The 20,128-nt window shown below is 39.4% G+C and overlaps 1 protein-coding gene across 1 annotated transcript in view; it reads left to right on the top strand.

Moving 5' to 3' along the window:
- The window catches only part of PTPRE (protein tyrosine phosphatase receptor type E), a 125,475-nt gene that overhangs the window by 53,888 nt on the left and 51,459 nt on the right, over nucleotides 1–20,128 (top strand). Inside the window, exon 2 of the mRNA XM_063435213.1 lies at nucleotides 20,011–20,122. Within this exon, the coding sequence (XP_063291283.1) occupies nucleotides 20,017–20,122 (106 nt within the window). The 5' untranslated portion in view covers nucleotides 20,011–20,016. The remainder of the gene's footprint in view (nucleotides 1–20,010; nucleotides 20,123–20,128) is intronic.

Below are 20,128 nucleotides of genomic sequence, written 5' to 3'. Positions count from 1 at the left end.
TTATATAACTGTGTCACAGCTCCACCCCTCCCACTTGCGTCCCAATTCTTGGGATGTCGGCGTTGCAAGGTATGACTTACTACTTAAAGGGACATTCTATACATCTAAAGCATTTAAACGTGCAGAAAAGCTTTATGTGTGAAGAGGGTGCCCTAATTTTTCATTTTACAAAAAGTGTAGATTTCATGTAAAATTTATTAATTAATTGATAAGTTGTCAATCAGACAACTGGTCCTTTTAGTTTAGCTCAATAGAACACAAACTCAAGAGGCAGCAATTGCCCTCGGAACTTCCTTCTCATTGAGCTGCATTGGAAAGTCTGTGATTCGACACAGAAAGTCTGGGCGGGGTTAGAATGGGAGGGCTTGCAAAGGCTACAGACAAGAGATCTGCAGCTTCTGTCAAGTTGTTTCTAGATATTCCCCAATGAATAAATGAATACTAAAATGCAGGAATGTTTTCAATGGAGATGTATCTACTAAATTGTAAAAAAATAAAATGTTTCCAGTTGAATTGTCCCTTTAAGCAATACTCCCAAGTGTCCCTATTTAGGAGGGACGAGCACTATTTTTGGGCCTAAATCTCTCTGTCCCTTTTCTATGTCATAATGTCCCTCTTTTTTAGGAGCGCAATATTGTTATTGTGTTTGAGTGCATAACAGCAATGTGTTTTTAAACTACAATAAATGTTCTTCTCTAAATTAAATTTTCTTTGCTTATTATTTATAAGTCACATGCAATTTCTCAGAACAGCCCTGCCCCTGAATATGCCGTTACTCATACCCCTAAAATTAAAGTGTCCCTATTTTTCCATTTAAAATGTTGGGAGGTATGCTTAATGTAATAAGTTTCCAGACATTTAAGGTAAAATCATGATAGCAGTAAATGTAACTGTAGATGTCATTAAAGGAACACTGTCTGTTACCATGGCCTTATCTCCCTGTGCACTGCCATCTGCTTCAGTCTTGCTTGAGAACACGCACTTACCTGTCTGAAGATCACACTGCTTTCCCTGATGATGCTGGCTGATGCCAAAGCAATATAAATGTGCTGCCAAGCCAAACAATGTGATCTTCTACCAGATGTGTACATACTTCTAACCGAGGGTTAATTAAATGTCAGTTTCTTGGGGCCCGGTGACATGGCAGTGTTTACTTAAAAATAAGACTATATTAATTAGAAAAAAACAACCTTTAAAACGCGTTTAGTTTAAGATCAAGAATGTGTTTCATTGTTGTGGAATTCTGAAATGCTCTCACATGACTTGTATGTTGATGTGGATTTTCTTGTTGTAGAACTCATGCAAATCAAATATTATAGACATGTGCAAAGTGTCAATGTGCTGCTATGCATATCAAAGGTAAAAGGCTGCAACTGGGTAAATCACATCATACATAGATTATTATTATTATCAAAATAACATTTTATAGATTTCTATTTAAAACTTTCCTACCTAAAGGGGAAGTCTAGGCACCATTACCACAACAAACTGCTCTAGCGTCATCGTACTGTCAAACTATATTCTAACATTTACCTGGGTCCCCCCAGGTACCTCTGATTCAGCCTCTTATTGACATAGTAGTAATCTGGGACATGTATATCCCACTGCTACCCTTACAGTAAAGTCTTAACCCTTAATCCATTCAGTACCATAACACACAACACATTAAACTCTACATCACTTTAACACACCACAGTATCAGTAAACATTAACTCCCACACTAAACAGTAACCTCCAACCTACACTAAGCATTGAAGAGACACTGTAGGCACTGTAGCTGCCTCATCTCATTGAAGGGTTTATAGTATCTGGAATTCCCTGGCGCCATCCATCCATTCAGTGTTAAACCTTTTTAATGGTTTAATGCTCAACCAGTATCCATAGCAGCTCTGCACTGCATGGGCTAATGAGGAAACATTAGCCTGTTGTGACGCAGTGGGTTGTGGTGATTTGCTGAGAGTGTCAGCTGACCAATTTCAGCCTATCACAGCCTTCCATAGCATGTATGAATTGGAATGATGCAAGGACGAGTAATGGCTGCCTTTGGCATACTTCCAATAGAGGCCGGGCTGTAGGAAGCTAGGGAATCTCATTCAGTGTTAAAGCTGCTCAAAAATGGTTTAAAATTGAATAGAGTGACACTGTCAGGAGTCTCCAGGCACTATAACCAATTTAATTAGATGAAAAATGGTTATAATGCCTAGAGGGTCCCTTTAACTCTTACGCTACCTTAACACTAACAATAACCCTAACCCACAAATGTCATGTAACATAACAGATACATAATAGCAATGTGTTTGTTAAGGGAAAATAATGCCATCTCAGGGTTCTAGAGACATTAATACACCATAATACTTTCGGTCGTGGGGTTTATTATTTCTCTATAGAATTTTTTTTCCATAATTATTATTGCAAGGAAATAATTCAGTGTGTCTTCAAAGCACGGCACATTTGTTTAAAAGCCGAACCAGTTAATTACAGAAACGCATGAAGACAATGGCTGTCCCATCCAGTAGGTTAACATTGCCTACACAGCATTGCTTTTCATTGTTTTGACTCTATTGGGCTGAATCCATGACTTGAAGTCCGAATTCACAGCATCTGCAGTATGCTGCAAAAAGATTTGTGGCTCATCAAGTAATGTATATCTTGCACAGCAAAACCATAATAGAAAATTGATTTGTGTTATAGTAATAAACGTGTATCATTTTCCGAACTCCTGACTGTAAATATGTTGAGTAAAAATTTTCATTGTTCTACTGATTTCAGCATTTGCTCGTGCTCCGGATGTTTATTTATTTACAGACATTTAAAATGCATTTTGAAAAAGTACAGACAGTGCTTGTAACCGAGAAAGTTTAATATTGCGTAAAGCAGCATTCAAAGGAAAATATGTATTTAATGAGTAAGTAAATCAAGAGATTGAATTTACATTAGTTCCAATGTGTGTTTTCTACTCAGAAAAAAATATAACATTTTTGCATTGCTGGAGTAAAACAAGGATTTTTAAGACAAAAACTACAGCTCCCCTCCTTTCCACTGTTTGTTACTGATTGCTGGGTAGATAACTGCCAGAAATTATGAACATATTCTATATAAGGCAGTGTGTATCTTAAAAGGAAGGACCTAATCTACCTTTACTCCTTGCATGAGCAATTTTTTATCCCCGTACCTAGTTTGTTGCAAAATCGGAAGTGCTTCAGACTGGGTTTTTTTTTATTTTTTGGATCAACAGCAAAAACAAATGTGGAAGAGGCTGAACTTGATGGACGTATGCCTCTTTTTAGCTATTTAACCTTCCTACCTGTGTCTTCTAACTGTCCCACAGTTTACAGAACAGTCCCGATTTTAAGTGTGCTTTGCTTTCATCATTCTTGAGGCCTTTACACATGGGTAGCCATGGGGTACTGACTTAAAGACGACATGCAAGATGGACAGAGACACTTATATCTTCTCATATGTTCATGAGTGTGATGCAATTGACATAATCTACAAGCCCCCATGTAAACTCTGCCCTCCCATCCTATTTATATGTCTCTAAATATTGTAACGCAGTGGTCCTCAACCCAGTCCTCATGGACCACCAATAGTCCAGGATTTATGTATTTCCCAGTTTTATTCCAATGGAGATACTGAAAAAACTCTTGGTAGTCCATGAGGACTGGGTTGGAGAACACTGCTGTAATTCACGTATCCCCTTCTCCTGTAATCTAGTTATCATAGCTTTAGTGATTTGGAAACATTGGTGCAGCTATAATGCCTCTACTCCTTGTGTGTCATCGTAGTCCATTTATAGTTTTTTGTGTGTTAGAACCTGTACTGCTTCCATATGCAATTGCAAGTTAGATTTTTGAAGCATTGGTAAACACTACTTCCATTGAAAACAATAAAACGTGTGGCCAGGCTAGCAGAATGCCCTCTCAAGGTAGACCATGTCCAAAGTGCTGCTCAAGCACCCTATGCATGGTCCTAGTGGCCAGTCCCTCCTGCATATTGAAGTGTGCCGGCAGATTTCAAAATGCGGGATAGGATACCAAGACCTATTTTTGCAGGAACAGTATTTCAAAGTGCAGGGCTGTTGCAGCAAATTCTGGATTGTTGAGATCTATGGACATCAGAAAGCACATAACTGCCTCAGTCAGTGTACAACTATATAAAATTAGCAGGCTATAGAAAATTGTGACATCCAGAGGAAGTTAAATTAGTTTAATATTTTTCTTTTTGGTGCATGATGGGATTGAAAATAAAATGTAAAAACTCTGGGCCTACATATTTATTTTGGGCTTCTTTCAGAAATTATTCTAACACTGCTTCCTCGGCTATTTGACCTAAATTCAACTACTATTCAGCTCGAGATACTTGGTTCTATTAGACATTTTTTTTTTCTTCAAATCGAATGACCATAAATAGCGTCAATGGAATTGGAACAGGAATGGAATTGGGAATGCAATTGAAATTCTTTTGGTACAAATTACTGTCACATTTTCTATGTGATGATATTTATACAAGATAAAAAACATATTCTTTGGGAAGAGCCTTGTGTTGAAGGGGTTGAAAGACAGATCACTAGGGTTTGTTTTTGTGATTTAGAAATTGTAGAAAACTACTAGGTACAGGCGAATAGTGATATTGCTATCAATGCTGTAGCAATCTATCCTCTGAGCACAGATACCTTTTTTGTATCTCTTCTCTGAGCATAGATTCCTTTTTTGTCTGGTTATATTACAGTAGCTGAAATAGCATAGAAACAGTATGGTGTAAGTGAGGCATGGGGGGCAGCCTACAGATCAGGTAAGTGAGGCATGGGGGGGGCAGTCTACCGATCAAATAAGTGAGGAATGGGGGGTAACCTACAGATCGTTTCAGTGAGGCATGGCGGAGGGGGGGCAGCCTACAGACTAGGTAAGTGAGGCATAGTGAGGGGCACACTACAGATCAGGTCAATTAGGGATGGGGCAGCCTACAGATCAGGTAAGTGAGGGATGGGGGGGCAGCCTACAGATTAGGTAAGTGGGGCATGGGGGGGCAGACTACAGATCAGGTAAGTGATGCATGAGGTGGGCAGCCTACAGATTAGGTAAGTGAGACATTGGGTTGGCAGTTTACAGATTATGTAAGTGAGGCATGGGGGTGGCAGTTTGCAGATTAGGTAAATTAGGCATGAGATGAGTGTGGGGGGACACCAGTGGATTGACAGGCTCTACTAAAAAATAAATCTCAATCTAATAACACATGGATTTAACTAGCTGATAATCATCACCTTCAGGATTATAGAAAATAATTCAGGACTTATTGTATGTCCGATGTAGTCATCTCTGCTGTATGGCCCATGTAGTCTGATTCACTATTACCACATATGATACATTAGAGAAAAGGGAAATGGTTACCATCACGAAAGGGTTAACTAGGTGCATTAATTCTGCCCACAGTGTGTTTATATTCATCAGTCTCTGCATGTATTCAGCAGTCTGTGCGTGTGTATTCAGCAGTATGTGTGTATGGGTTTAGCAGTCTGTATGTGTGTATTCAGCAGTGAACGTATGTATTCAGCAGTCTGTGTGTGTATTCAGCAGTCTGTGTGTGTGTATTCAGTTTTGAGTGTATGTATTTAGCAGTCTCTGTGTGTATTCAGGAATCTGCGTATGTATATTCAGCAGTCTGTGTGTGTTTTCAGCAGTCTGTGTGTGTGTATTCAGCAGACTGTGTGTACTCAGCAGTCTGTGTGTGCATGTATTCAGCAGTCTAGGGGTGGGGAGCAGAAACACAGGGAATGGAGAAGAAGACAATTACATAGAGAGGGGCTGGGGAAAGGGACAATGAAACACACTGAGGTGCTTGGAAAGGGATAGGAACACACAGGGGGGCTGGAGTAGAGCACAATGACACACAGAGGAGCTGTGGATCAGGGCAGGGGCACACAGAGGGGCTGAGGAAGAGATCAAGTATACACTGAGGAGCTGGGAAAGAGACAATGGCACACACAAAGGGGCTGGGAAGGGGACAGGGACACACAGAGGAACTGGGGGAGGGGACAATGACAAACAAAGGGGCTGGAGGAAGTAAGAGACACACAAAGGGGCTGAGGGAAAGTACAACACACACATGGGAAAATATGAGACACACAAAGGGGGGGAAACAAAGGGGAAAAATGGAGGATAAAGTAAACTAAGGGGGTAGATACACTAAGAGGGATAAGACATTCAAAAGATGAGACAAGAAACACAAAACAGTGGTTAAGAGACTATTTTGTATCTAACAGACTCTCTGATGGATGCTGATAAAAAACATATTCTTTGGGAAGAGCCTCGTGTTGAAGGGGTTGAAAGACAGATCACTAGGGTTTGTTTTTGTGATTGTTAGAGGGCTCCCCTCAAGGGCCCTTTATTATTATTATTATTATTATTATTACTGGCATTTATAAGGTGCTGGATTCAATCTGGTACTGTGGGCACATCCTAATGTTATAGCTAGTGCTGTGAATGTCTCCAAGTACCAGGGGCGTACCTAGAGTATGTTACACCCGGGACAGGTCCTGTGTTTGCCTTCCCCTCCCCCCCCCCCCCCTCTCCAAATATATATATTTTATATATATATATTTTTTTTTTTTTTTTAAACCTACAACATTTTTTAAATGTGTTTTTTATTTGTACTGCACATATTTGTAAACTTTTTAAAACGCCTGTCAGCAGTGATGTATTTTGGATCTGTGCTGCCCTAGGCATGGCGGAATTCAGGCACCCCCTAATTTACATTTGTCCCACCCCTTCCTGTCAAGACCACACCTGTTCCTGTTAAAGACTAACACACACTTTGACTGACAGAAACACACTCTCAGATACACTGACATACACACACACTCACTGATTTGACACAATCTGACAGACTTACACAATCACAGACACACACTGACAGACACACTCACAGACCCACACTGGCAGGTATACATGCACAGACACACTGACAGACATACATACATACACACACACATTCCCCCCACCCCCTATACTCACAGATAATTTTTTTATTTTAATTTAAATCCACCCAGCCTCCCTACCTTTGGGAGAGCTGGGTGATTTTTTTACCTGGGGTCCAGTGGGTCCAGTGGGCTTTTTGGGCAGGCAGGTGGTCAGTTGAGGTCCAGGCGGGCGGCGAGGGAACACTGATTTACGAGTTGTGGCGTCGTATTTCAGCTCCCGGCATCACTCTGCGGCGCGCAAGGTAGCTGAGCAGGGAGAGCTCACTCGCCACCCACCTGGACCTCAGCTAGCCACCGGCCCCGGGCTAACAATGCATTTGCCTGGGCATTTGGATGCAGAGTTTTTTGCCGCCCCCTGGAAAGTGCCGCACAAGGCAAATGCATTGTTTGCCTCGCGGAAAATACAGCACTGCCTGTCAGCCCCCTTCGACAAAACCCCTGTCCTGCCCCCTTCTACAAACCCCTGTACTGCACCCTTCTACAAACCCCTGTACTGCCCCTTCTACAAAACCCCTGCACTCCCCTTTCACAAATCCCCTGCTCAGCTCCCCTTATACAAGACCCCTGTCCCAATACAAAATCCTTGCCCCTTCTACAAACCCCTGCACCCCCTCACACACAGTTACAGGCAGACAGTCACACAGTTACAAGCAGACAGTCACACGCACACAGTCACATGCAGACAGTCACACATGTAGTCACAGGCAGTCATACACACAGTTACAGGCAGAGAGTTACACATACACACACACAGCCAGTTACAAGCAGTAACACATAGACGTAGCCAGACAGTCACGCACACAGTTACAGGCAGACAGTCACATATACAGTCACACACAAGGTCACAGGCAGACAGTCACACACATAGTTACAGTCACACACAGTTACAGGCAGCATCACACAGTCACAGGCAGACAGTTACACCTACACAGTCACAAACAGACAGTCATACACACACGGTTACAGGCAACACCACAAAGTCACAGGCAGACAATCCCACACACATAGTAACATGCAGACAGTCACACACACAGTTATAGGCAGTTACACACACACACACACACACACAGTCAGTTACAGGCAGTCACCCACACAGTTAAAGGCAGACAGTCACACACACAGAGTCATAGGCAGACAGGTACACACAGTCACAGGCAGTCACACACACACAGTTACAGGCATGCAGTCACATACACATACACACAGTTACAGGCAGACAGTTACACACACACACACACACATACACACACACAGTTACAGGCAGACAGTTACGCACACACATACACACAGTTACAGGCAGACAGTTACGCACACACATACACACACAGTTACAGACAGACAGTTACACACAAACACCGTTACAGGCAGGCATACAGTCACACACACACACACACACACACACACACTTTTACTTACAGATAGTGTGGGCTGGAGGAGGAGTGGATTCACTGAAGTCCTGCACTGGAGCCTGTTAAATGGAGAAGCAGGACGCTGACGATTGGGACTCCGCCCTCAAATTTTAGTAGCCCCTCCCTCTTTCCTTCTTTGCGGCCAGTTCAGCTAATTGTTGGTCTCTGCATGTGTGACCTGTGCCGGCCGCCCGGCACCCCAGCTGCCATGGGGCACAGCTCACACATCCCTCCAGCCCCCAAACCAGGGTCATGGCACCACCTTACCTGGTGGCACCCGGGATGGACGACCGCCTCACCCTCATTTAGTACGCTGATGCCAAATACTGTGTCAACTACCTAGTGCTGTGGTGGTAGCTTTGTGTGCAGTCATTTTTATTTTTATAATTCAGTTATAATGCCTTGATCATATGTGTATGACTAATGTTGTGCATTGAATAGTGTTAACATTAAAACAGATTAGAAATTGCAATAATTAGACAATGGCAACTTGATTCTTTTATTAAGCTTTTGCATCAGGTTTCTCGAATCTTTTGCATGCCTGCGCTTTATGTGACAATGACTATCCCCCTTACCCTTCATGACACTGTCAAAAAGGGGCAGAGCATGGATGTCATTACAATTATGCCCCCCTCGAAAAAATTCCTGCGTACGCCCATGGTGTTCATATTTATAACAATGCTTATTTTTTAAGGTAAGGAGAGTCAGGGTGGCACAACCCAATAGCTAAACAAAAGCTAGCCATAGTTGTGTATTTTTTGAACATTCTAAAAGTTGTTCTTATTATTTGTATTATTTACATCATGTGCCAGGCTTTTTTGAAGTACTGCCAGAACATACAGTGTAAATAATTTTAACACCATGGTGCGTTGCGCATGTGAGCACCAGCAGATAACACAAGTACATACAGCATTTTGTAAGTAACGCCTGGGTATGCGTGTGCTTGTACACATTTTCTAGTCAGATGCACTTCGTGCATGATCGGAAAATAATGTCACTGAACATGGAGGTGCAGAAGGGGTTAGTGTGTTTTATACCGCTAGACCCTTTGCACCAAACCTCCCTCCCCCCTCTGTAAAATGAGCATTTCATAATGATAGATTCTTTAGGAAATACTCATTTTGACTGTGTTACAATTTCACTGAAATTTCAACCCAGTCAAGGGATATACGTACATAACAAAGTATATTTCCAATGCCTGACTTTCTTAGACCCTGACGGTGCCCGCAAGGGACAGATTTATGTAACTAAATCTCACCTTTACCTGCCAAGGCCATGGGTCACCCAGTGGCGATGTCACCGTCGGGGCTCTTTGCGAATAGCACAGTGTTTTATAGAGATACGTAAAAGGCAGAAACAGAATGCACAGCTTATAACAATGGTGTTTAGGGATTACAGACATGCTCCCAGTTTGTGAACAGTTAAGGAAACATTAAAATGAGTAATTAATGACTCAGAATAAATGAATATCTAATGCAAACAATATGGCAAGTACACAGCTTTAGATCCCATCTGCGACCTCCTGTCCAGATGGAATTAAAATCTGTAATATTAAGTGAAAGTATGCAACTGTTTTAGATCAGTACCTTATCACAGTACGTTCATAAAAAAATGTTAGGTGACTTGTTCTTAACAATTTATGCAAATAAAATGTAATTTAGCACAATGTGCTTTTTTTTACACAGACTGATTTCTAAACACATTTGTTGTAGTTGAAAGGCACGTTACTGTGAGCATTATTGCTGTGGAGCTCTGGTATGTTTAGACACAAAAAGTGATCCTACAAAAGAGGGACATATGGATATAAGAGAGGGACAGAGGGATTTGGACCCAAAATAAGGACCTTCTTTCCTAAATAGCGACACTTGGGAGATATGTAAAAGTCCTGATGTAGGACTGTAATGTTGTTTTTCTAAATACAATACATATGTAAAGTTACTAAAGCAGAAATTTCCGAGTGCACCTATTCAACCTATACTGGCAACTGCGAATTGTGCCCGAAGTCACAATATTTAAAAAAAAAAAAATGTATATCCATGGATGCCCACTATATATACGTTTTGCTTATTTATTATTATTATTATTTTATTATTTATATAGCGCCATCACATTCCGTAGCGCTGTACATATTTCTTTTTATGTTATATTTACATATCATGTTGTTCTCTACTCCCCTTTTTCTTTTTGTACCCCAACTAAGAATTTTTTTAAATAGAATACAATTTAAAAAAAAATACTAATTGCAGATGTATGAAATTTTGGTTATTATTATTTAGTTATTTTTTTGTGTGTGCGATATTTGAGTGAATCATGCAGTCGTGATTTGGACAAATGAACAGTAATTCCAAAGAATGCTCATGTCTTGTATTTACTAATTTAGGGGGGTTAGTTGAAATAAGAAAACCCCAGTGTGAATATTAAGTAGGCAGATGTCACATCAGAGTAAAATCATTAATTTTAATATGAAAACAAATATGCAGAGGTGGGGCCTGGCTGTTGTGCTGACTAGACATCATCCTCTGTAACTCCAGCCCAAGAGGCTACAATCTACTTAATCATATTTGGCAATATCACATTGAGTATGCCATGAGGAATGTGCCACTCACATCATTTTAAAATTTGCCACCTGAAAATATAAGTTTACCCACCTGAGGCCTACCACACCATGAGAAGCATACCTACCACGCAAGCACCTCATGGCAGGCAGGACACCCATTGAGTCTCTGTCAGGCTCTGCTTTAAGCTTTTAAGGACAGTCCTGGTAAGGGATGTGACGTATGGTCTTGGATGTGAAAGATATGGCTGTCTGCTCCTGACGTCTGTATGAGGAAGATTGCTGGCCCAGTCCTCCCCCATGGCCAGGCAACAGGAGTAGTTATCCTGGTCAACCCCAGTTTTGTTGGCTCCACCTGCTTACTGGCTACTGACTGCTTATACTGCTTGAGGTCATTAGTACGCTTTCAACCAAATACTCCACAAGTGCAGCTAAGGACTACGTTACCTGTTTCCAGTTGTGTCATCCTTCCATACTGCTTTGGTTGGAAGTCTAAAACCTTGCTCTAGGAGAGACTCTGCTTGTCCTGTCTGCACATATCTCAGTTTATAATATGGGGGGACAGGTGCGGTGTTGGCTGTGATAGTGTCCATTGCCATGGAGAAAGATGAAAACATACTTGACTATGTGCTCTACATATTACCTGCTCCATTGACTTGAGTTGTTTACGAATAGTGAGACTATTTCTTGCACATAATGATTTGATCTTTTGCAGGTGGAGCCTTGCTTTATTTTGTTTCAATTTATTTAATTACGGTAAGTTTGAATTAACAGACAAGTTACTTGAAGCAGAATATATTCTCACTGTTGTATGATCAATAAGAGCTTCCAAAGTGACCTTCATTTAAGGTCACGTCCCACACTTATCTCCCAGCTTCCAGAATATTAATATTTGGTATTAATCATTTCCACTAGGCTATATTTTCTATTTACTGTATCGTTGACGTTACTAGCTACTATTGCTACACTCTATCTAAAATGTGTCTTATTTTTGCCTCAACAAAACCTTATTAAAAATAAAAACAAAGGTATCGAAAAATAAATATATCTTAAATTTGCTACATTTTCTTGATTCAAAAATACTCTCATGTGGAGCACCACAGGTATATTTTCATTTACCCAGTTTTTGTTATTACTGTTTGGTTAGAAATATTGGTTTCGGTAAAGTTACTTAGGATGGTTATGAATTAGTGCTTAAAAAGAAAAAAATAATCTTCAGAGACTCCTTTGTTGATGTGCTAGCTTATATTGAATAAACATGCATTTAATCCAAACCTGACAGGGAAAGCCATTTGAACTGTACTAATTTGAAGATCACTCAACAGAAACTCTGACACCACTTTAATGAGCTGAGCTTCAGGAGAATTATGTAAAAGTCAATGCGATTAGGTTTCATTTTTTCCCCTGGAATTAGATTCATTTTTTACATTGCCTGGCATATTATAATGCTTTTAATTTATAACAGGTGGTAGAGCCATACATAAAGAATTATTGACATATGAAAGCATAACTTTATTATAATAATGATTTCTAATTTTATTATGTACAACCAACATAGCACTGACAACTTTCTGCAAAACAGAACATTTTATAAAAAAATAAATAACAAATGTGTGATGGGTATAAAAGGGTTTAGCTGTGCCGCATCACTGAAGCCTTTTTGGCGTTTCTAAATTGACAGTCATGTAGAAAGGTGTGCTTGCACCATGCGAACATGTACAATCACTTGGATAGATAATCAGAAAGTAAAACTTCATCACTGTGAATCTGATTTTTATTTTTTCCTCGAACAACTTGAAAACATTTGGCAAAATCTGGAGAGACTGGGCACCATAGCCACTACAATAAGCTGTAATGTTTATGGTGCTATGCATGTCCCTTAAAGGGTTACTCCAACAAAAAAACTGTGTTTTTTGGAGGTTAGTCCAAATTAATGAAATAAATAAAAAAAAACACCTCCTTTTCATAGCTGAGTCCAAGTTCTCCCTGCAGCACATCCTCCTTGCCTGGCGTAACTCCACCTCCCCAAAGGAGAGGTAGGACAGGGAGGGCAGATTGAGGTGAGGACCGAGGCAGCACAGAGACCCCTCTGTGATGTTCATGTTGTCCCCTCAGTCCGTTCTCCATGACCAACCGCCCTCATCCATGGTGAGGGGGACAGAATTGACATTAGCCAACTTGAACCATTTTCTAAGCTGGATAATGAAGCTGCCACAGGTGGGGTTACACTCCAGTCATCAAAACCACTTCAAAGCAATGAAGAAGTCATAGTGATAAAAGTAACCATTTAAACTCACAGAAACTGTTCAATAATCAACTTGACAGAAGATGATGTATCAGTCTCGAAGTCTGAACAGCTGAAATCAAGTTGCTCTTAGGAACACATGCAATACTAGCCAATTTGTACACTGACCAACCGAACCAAGCTATCTCACAACATATTAACTGGGCAAAATAACTCCATTATTTGTATACAAATCAAATTTCAAATTCATTCAGATCTTGTCTTACTGCTTTGCAGTAAACAATAGGTTGTTTGTTTGGCTCTTTTATTAAATAACCATGGGGAGAGAGATACATACCTTATTTTCTGTCCACCGGCCTGTATTAATGGGCTTTGCTCATACAAAGTAACTTAGCAGAAGAGACACATGTTACCTGACCAGCTATTAAAATAGTAGATAGAGAGAAAATGGAGTATGGTGAATAATTAATGGTTTATTTAACATTTAAATCCATTTAACACAACCAATAAGTGAACACCTCATTACACTATCCAGCACTCATTACACTAATTATAGCATATTGTAAGATTTTATATTACTTGTTAAGAGGTCCAAATGTGAGGGGACAGAACTGATTTTTTGGCGGATGTACTGATTATTCGTTGGATGCTCAGTTCTTTTGGCACAAACAATACCACGCCCCTCTTGGTATGTAAAGGAAATGGCCGGTTTCATTTTGCAAATATATATTTGTTATCCTGTTACCTTCACAGCTTCAGGAAAAGCTCCTGATTTTCTTTTTCTTTTTGGACTAATTAAACAACAAAATGTTTTGTTTCCATTAAATTCTTAATGTTGTGTGCCATATTCCGTGGCTTTTTATGGCAGTCTGTCTCCATTTCAGAGCCAATTCAGAGTTGTTGTAATTTGGACTAATTTGAGGCAATTTGGAGGTGCCCTTGTGCAGTTCCAATAATGCTAACTAAATATATTGAATTTCCTCCCAACGTTTGCCTCTGATTTGCAATGGATTTGAAACTTAGTAAAACTACCCTACAAGAGGTGGGTTTTGACTTGATGATGATCTACAACACCCATTAGAGTGGTCGATCGAAAAGCTGGAGGTGAATCATGGGATTTCTTATTGAATATTTGTGACTTATGGCGGTAAATAACATTTCAGCGATCTGGTAAAAAACATTAACATATGCATGCGACCTGTTTTTCAATTTATTTATTGGTGTCATATCGTGGGCTGGAATTTGTATGAAATCTAAAATTGGGCTGTCTACAAAGATTGATTTGTGGTGATAATAATGAATGAACACATTAGCGTTTCCTTCCTGTGCACTTAGTAATTCAATATAGGCTTGCATTTAAGTCAGATTAGTGCAATTTATCTTTTAGTGTTTTACCGATCTAGTTTGTTTGGCCATGTTGGCTTCATACATATTCTCTTTACATTTCTGTTTACAACATACACATAACTAAATGTTTTACACAGACAAAAATAGCCAGATACTGAAAGTAACTGGACTTTTATACTGGTTAAAAGTCAACTGTTTAAAATGCATGGAAACGCTCTGCATGGAGGCGTTGAACTGTCCCGATAGAGATGCATTGATTCAATATAATCAGATGCTGATTATAAGATATTTGTAATTATACAAACCTAAGAGGTTTGCCTTGACAAGGCAGGTGAGCTTACACTTAAAGGGACATTGTAGGCACCCAGATTACTTCAGCTAATTGAAGTGGTCTGGGTGCTGTGTCCCTTTTGCACTTAGTTGCAGCTCTAACAGACAGTCACTGGGGGTGCTTTCGTATTCGTAACGGATCTGATGCTGGACGTCTTCATGAACCTCCAGCATCAGATTTTCCCCATAGGAAAGCATTGAATAATGCTTTCCTATGGGGAGGTCTAATCCGCGTGCGGCCATTGCAGCATGCGCATTAGGACGTCTTCGCTGGTTGACATCTGCGGCGGGAGGAGCGTGGGCGGAGCCTGACCCAGCTGATGATGGCGGGGAGGAGAGTGGGCAGAGCCTGACCCAGCGCCGAGGGACATTGACTCTGGATTCAGGTAAGTAGTTTTAACCCCTTCCGCGACATGAGATAGGGGGCGGGAGGAAGGGGGGCACTCCAGGATCCTCTAGTGCCAGGAAAACAGGTTTGTTTTCCTGGCACTGGAGAATCCCTTTAAGTGGTCACTAGAGTGAGACTAAAATCATCCAGTAATTTAAATGTACATAGAGATTTGGGATAGTGGGCAACTAACTATTTTCTTTGGCTTTTATTGTATGTATTGGGGCTGATGTGTACTATAGTCATTGCTGCACCCCAGGAGTTGTGGGAGTTTGAGTGCAGGGCTTAATTTGTGTATGTTTATATTTCCTTTTGTATTACACAGCCATGTTACAGTGCTGCCGCCCACCCATGTGTTCCCTATTATGGTTTTAATAAATGTGTAGGGGTTAAGAAAAATACCCCTCTCTGTCTCATTAGAGACTTTTCACCTGAAGCTGAAAAAAAAGCAAGGTGAATTGTTAGTGTAGGACTCGGCAAAGCGGTTTTGCCCTAATGTGGCAGGTGAGCTTACACTTAAGGGGCTAGTAGAGTGATACTAAAAACCTCAGTTATTAAAATGTGCATAGAGATCTGGGATAGTGCGCAGGTAACGCTTTTGTCTGGTTTATACGTCAATCTTCCACAAAGATTCCAACTTTTTTGAGGGGCAGATGGACTAGTAATTCAGTACACTTTTCTACATTACCTGCTCATTTTAATTTTCCCTCTCACGTTACTTATGTGGTTTCTCTGTGCATAAACTATAAATATAACCTGACACTAATGCAACCACCAAGATGATTGTTGCAATCTCACTTGAAGAGTACGTGCTGAAACTAGATTTTTTTTTACTATTTTTTTCAAACATAAATACTTGTTCCATTTTATTAAATAAATGTTGTTTTGCTTGCATACACCTTAAATAAATATGAGAACAATAATAGCAAACAAATATTAGATGTACCCTGTGTCTCTCCAAGCACATGTAACAAACAGAGGTTGAAAGCAATTGGAGACACACTCCTTTTTGGATAATAGTATATCCTGAGAACTTGCAACCAGTTTGAAGATTTGTGCATGGTGGAAAAAAAATTGGTTTTGGCCAAAAAAAAATAATAAAAAAATGTAGTTTGAGTAATCCGAACGTTGTCCATGTGGGTGATTAAGCTCGTTCGAATACGGTCCGCGCAAAATATTTGGGGGAACTATTCAGACTAAAAAGAAAGGTGCGAAAATGGGCCAATCTGTGTTCGGCAAATTATATACATAGATGATATAATTATTGTGTGTATATTTGCAGTACACTGATTAACAGATCAAGACGTAACCAATAAAGGACATAAGGCGCAAACCGATAAAGGGAAAAAAGAGGAGTAGTACTAAAATAATCTATATTTTTATATACAGTATATATATATTTTTTTATTATTATTATTATTTTTTTTTTTTTTTACTGCTCCTTTTTTGCTTCCTTTGGGCTCTTTTCCTTTGATCTATGAATAAAATCTACATTTCCTGGCTGTCCTCTAGCCATCAGTTTGTTTTTTTTCCCCCATCAATTTTTTTTTGCCGTCACTTATTGTACTCCGAATCACAAATTAAACAATGATGCTTGTCCATTGCACAAATAGTTTTGTTCGGTTATATGTACATATGGCGCTTCAGAGTTACGGAATTCGGACGACCAATCAATTGCCCTACTTCTGGATGAAACTGCAAATCGTCCAAAAGGGAATTAAGAACAGAGAGAATCCAAACTATTCGGCCAAAAGCTAATTGAGCAAAGAGAGAATCCAAACATCGACATCGGTAAAGGCTCTGTGGAGATGATGATGAAAAAAAAAAAAAATGAACTCTAAATCCTATATTTCACAAACAATATATTAACGCATTTCAGGTGCTTCAAATCCAGTCTGCTAGCAAATCAAAATGGCTGCAAAATTTTCACCTTCCACCCCACCTTCAACAAAACGGGAGTTCTACATATTTTTAAAAAAATTATAATCACGCCTTATTTCCATTTTGTTGACTTTGGTTCAGTGGAGTAACTAACCTTATCTGTAACAGAATCTTAATGTCCTTTGTCAGTGTGAATCTTCGCAGTCCAACCTCCTGCACGCTTTCTAGGCAGCACATGCTTGAGTAACATCAGTTCTTCTTCATCCTTCCTTTGCCTCTATGTCCTTGTTTCTTCTCATTGTTTTTTCTTTCCTTCATCAAATTCTCTTTCTTTTCTCTCTCTCTCTCTCTCTCTCTTTCTTTCCCCTGTATTTGAGTGTGCACATATGTTACTGTAAGTGAGCATAAAGGATATATACATAAATAAACTAACATTGTATACCAATATTTTCTAATATGATATTCATGCTTTGCAGGTTTTTTGTTTTTTTTGATAATATATTCTTTTGTGTATCGTATCTGTGTTATTGTGTGTATCTCTTGAAGTTGCAAATCTCAAGTCCCTTCACAAGATTAAAAAGCAAGGCACTTGTGTAGTATTTGATAAACAAAGCTATCTTGTTTCACGCTCCTCCGAAGAATATTGAGACACAGGATAGGAGGCAGTTTGAAGCTAAAACACTTTGTCTTGAAAACAACATTTCTTTTCTTCTTTTTTGAAATCTGTGCTGCCTTTAAAGTCCCAGTTGTGGAAAAGAACATACTTGCACAGGCATTTAATTTTAACATTTGTCTGTGCCACTGATAACAGTCTACTTTGAAACATGATCATTGCTTGGTAGAGGGGATAAGTATTTTTTTTTTTTCTATGTAAAATTCTATAAACAGTGCAGTCGTCATGGAAACCTACTGACCGTTCCACTCTTAGAACTGTGCCCTGGAATTGCACATGTGTAATAAAAAAAAGATCATCTCACAATTAGCATCAAGATTTACAAAAACAAACAAAATTATTTTGTCTTAATTTTACAGTTTGACTTTAAATTTGCCATAATTCATTCACCCCAACTCCTTTAGCGAGATAATAGGACGGGTATCTGTTTGCAAAATTAGAGAAGGAAGTTGCACAAACAAACAGGATGGCTATTTTTTTTTTTGACTTAGCATGCCGTAGCACACAGTCCTGTTACTTATCATGCATGTACATGTAGTCTGATTCTTCAGATAAAATATAACTGTGTTTTGTTTTTTTGCTTTTGTTTGTCAGTGTGTGTAATTGCTAGGCATTATTAAATGATGTCAGAAGAAAAACACGCAAATGTGCATTAAAAAATAGATAGCTATACAAGAAAAAAATGTGTGAATAATAGTTTGATAGATTTAATACATGGCACATTTTTGTAGAAATGCAGAACTTTGACCAGTAGAAAACAGTACCCTGGAGCCTTTAAGTTCCATATTCCTTGACTGGATTTTGAGTTTAATTTTTTTTTTAAATAAAACTCTTTTTCATGCACATACATGCCATTAAGCAATGTGGGATGCTGGCAGTCACATTTTTATTTCTCTAGCAATTCTGCATGTGTTGACAGGCGGAGTTTAGATTAGGACGCAGATTTCCACATGATCTTTTCTATTGAGCAATACATGATGCCGCAGATGCCAACATTTGACTTTTATTACATCAGATGGAAGGAAGGCAACACTATGATGTTTCTGTGCCATTTGGTTTCCAGACCTGCCTTTTTTCAGAGCACAGTTCACAATATCAGCAACTTGAACTTAGATATGCTATGTTTTCATGCATCTCCTCAACATACATCCCTGACAAATATATCTGTTACACAGATTAACAGAACACTAAAGCATTAGGAAGACTGTCTCTGGTTAGATACTCCCTCCCCCACGTGTGCAAAAATGTGTGCATAGAAATGATAAAACAAAACTTTTTGTTGACCTTTTTCCAGCAGTAAGGCTCCCTCGGTGCTGCTTACCTCCCTGCCTCACGCAAAGTCATGAAGTAGGCAATCCAATGCTTTCCATAAAGGAGCATTGGGGTCCTGATGTGCATGTGTGGCGAAAGCCATGTGCACTTTCAAGCCTTCCCATATGAAAGCATTGACTCAGTGCTTTCCTACAGGGGCTTCCACATCATGTGACTGAGTCTTACTGCACTAGAGGTGGATTTAATCCTGCAATGTAAACATTAAACTTTCTAAAAAAAACTGCATTGTTTAACATTGCAGAGTTAAAACTGAAGGACCACTCCACCCAGACCACGTCATAGAGATGTAGTGACCTAAGTGACTTTAATGGTCCTTAAAGACCTGCAGTGACTGAATTATCTCTTTTTTTAGTATTGCTTGTGCATATTTATATTTTTATAGACATTAGAGTGTGTGTATAACTATGCAGGACATTTTTCAAGCATAGTACAAACTCACTTATAATGCCAAACATCAAGTAACTGACTCTGATGTACAGGTAGTGACCATCTTTCTTTTTTTCTTAATATTTTTGACTTATGTTTTTTCGTAGCGGTAGACATTTTAAATGTATCTAGCTATGTCACAATGTTCAAATTCCATATTCCATATTACTGTGTTCTACAACGAGATTTCATTAATTTTTTTTATCAGAGAAATTGAGTTGCCTCTTTCTAAAAAAAATGTATAAACTTTTTACCATTTATCCCCACTTCAAGTATCTTGTGATGACGTGTCCTTTACACACTCTTTGGCATTCACGTTATAAAATGTAAAGTGTGTGTGTGTGTGTGTGCGTGTGTGTGTGTGTGGTGAGTTGATATTGGTCTTTTTAAAAAAACAAACAAAAAAAAATCAGTGTACTTCATTATAATTTATTTTGCTCCTTTTCTAGAGAATCATGGCAGGACATCATTTGTCACGTATTTTATATTTCAACATTGGACTATTCTGGGTGCTTGCTGATGATGAGAATCCAACTATACCACCTTACACAACTTCACCAAGTAAGA

The sequence above is a fragment of the Pelobates fuscus genome, chromosome 10, assembly GCF_036172605.1.
Source record: "Pelobates fuscus isolate aPelFus1 chromosome 10, aPelFus1.pri, whole genome shotgun sequence".
Lineage (NCBI taxonomy): Eukaryota > Metazoa > Chordata > Amphibia > Anura > Pelobatidae > Pelobates > Pelobates fuscus.
Note: the sequence above shows the minus strand (reverse complement) of the source record. Positions and strands in the feature narration are given on the sequence as shown.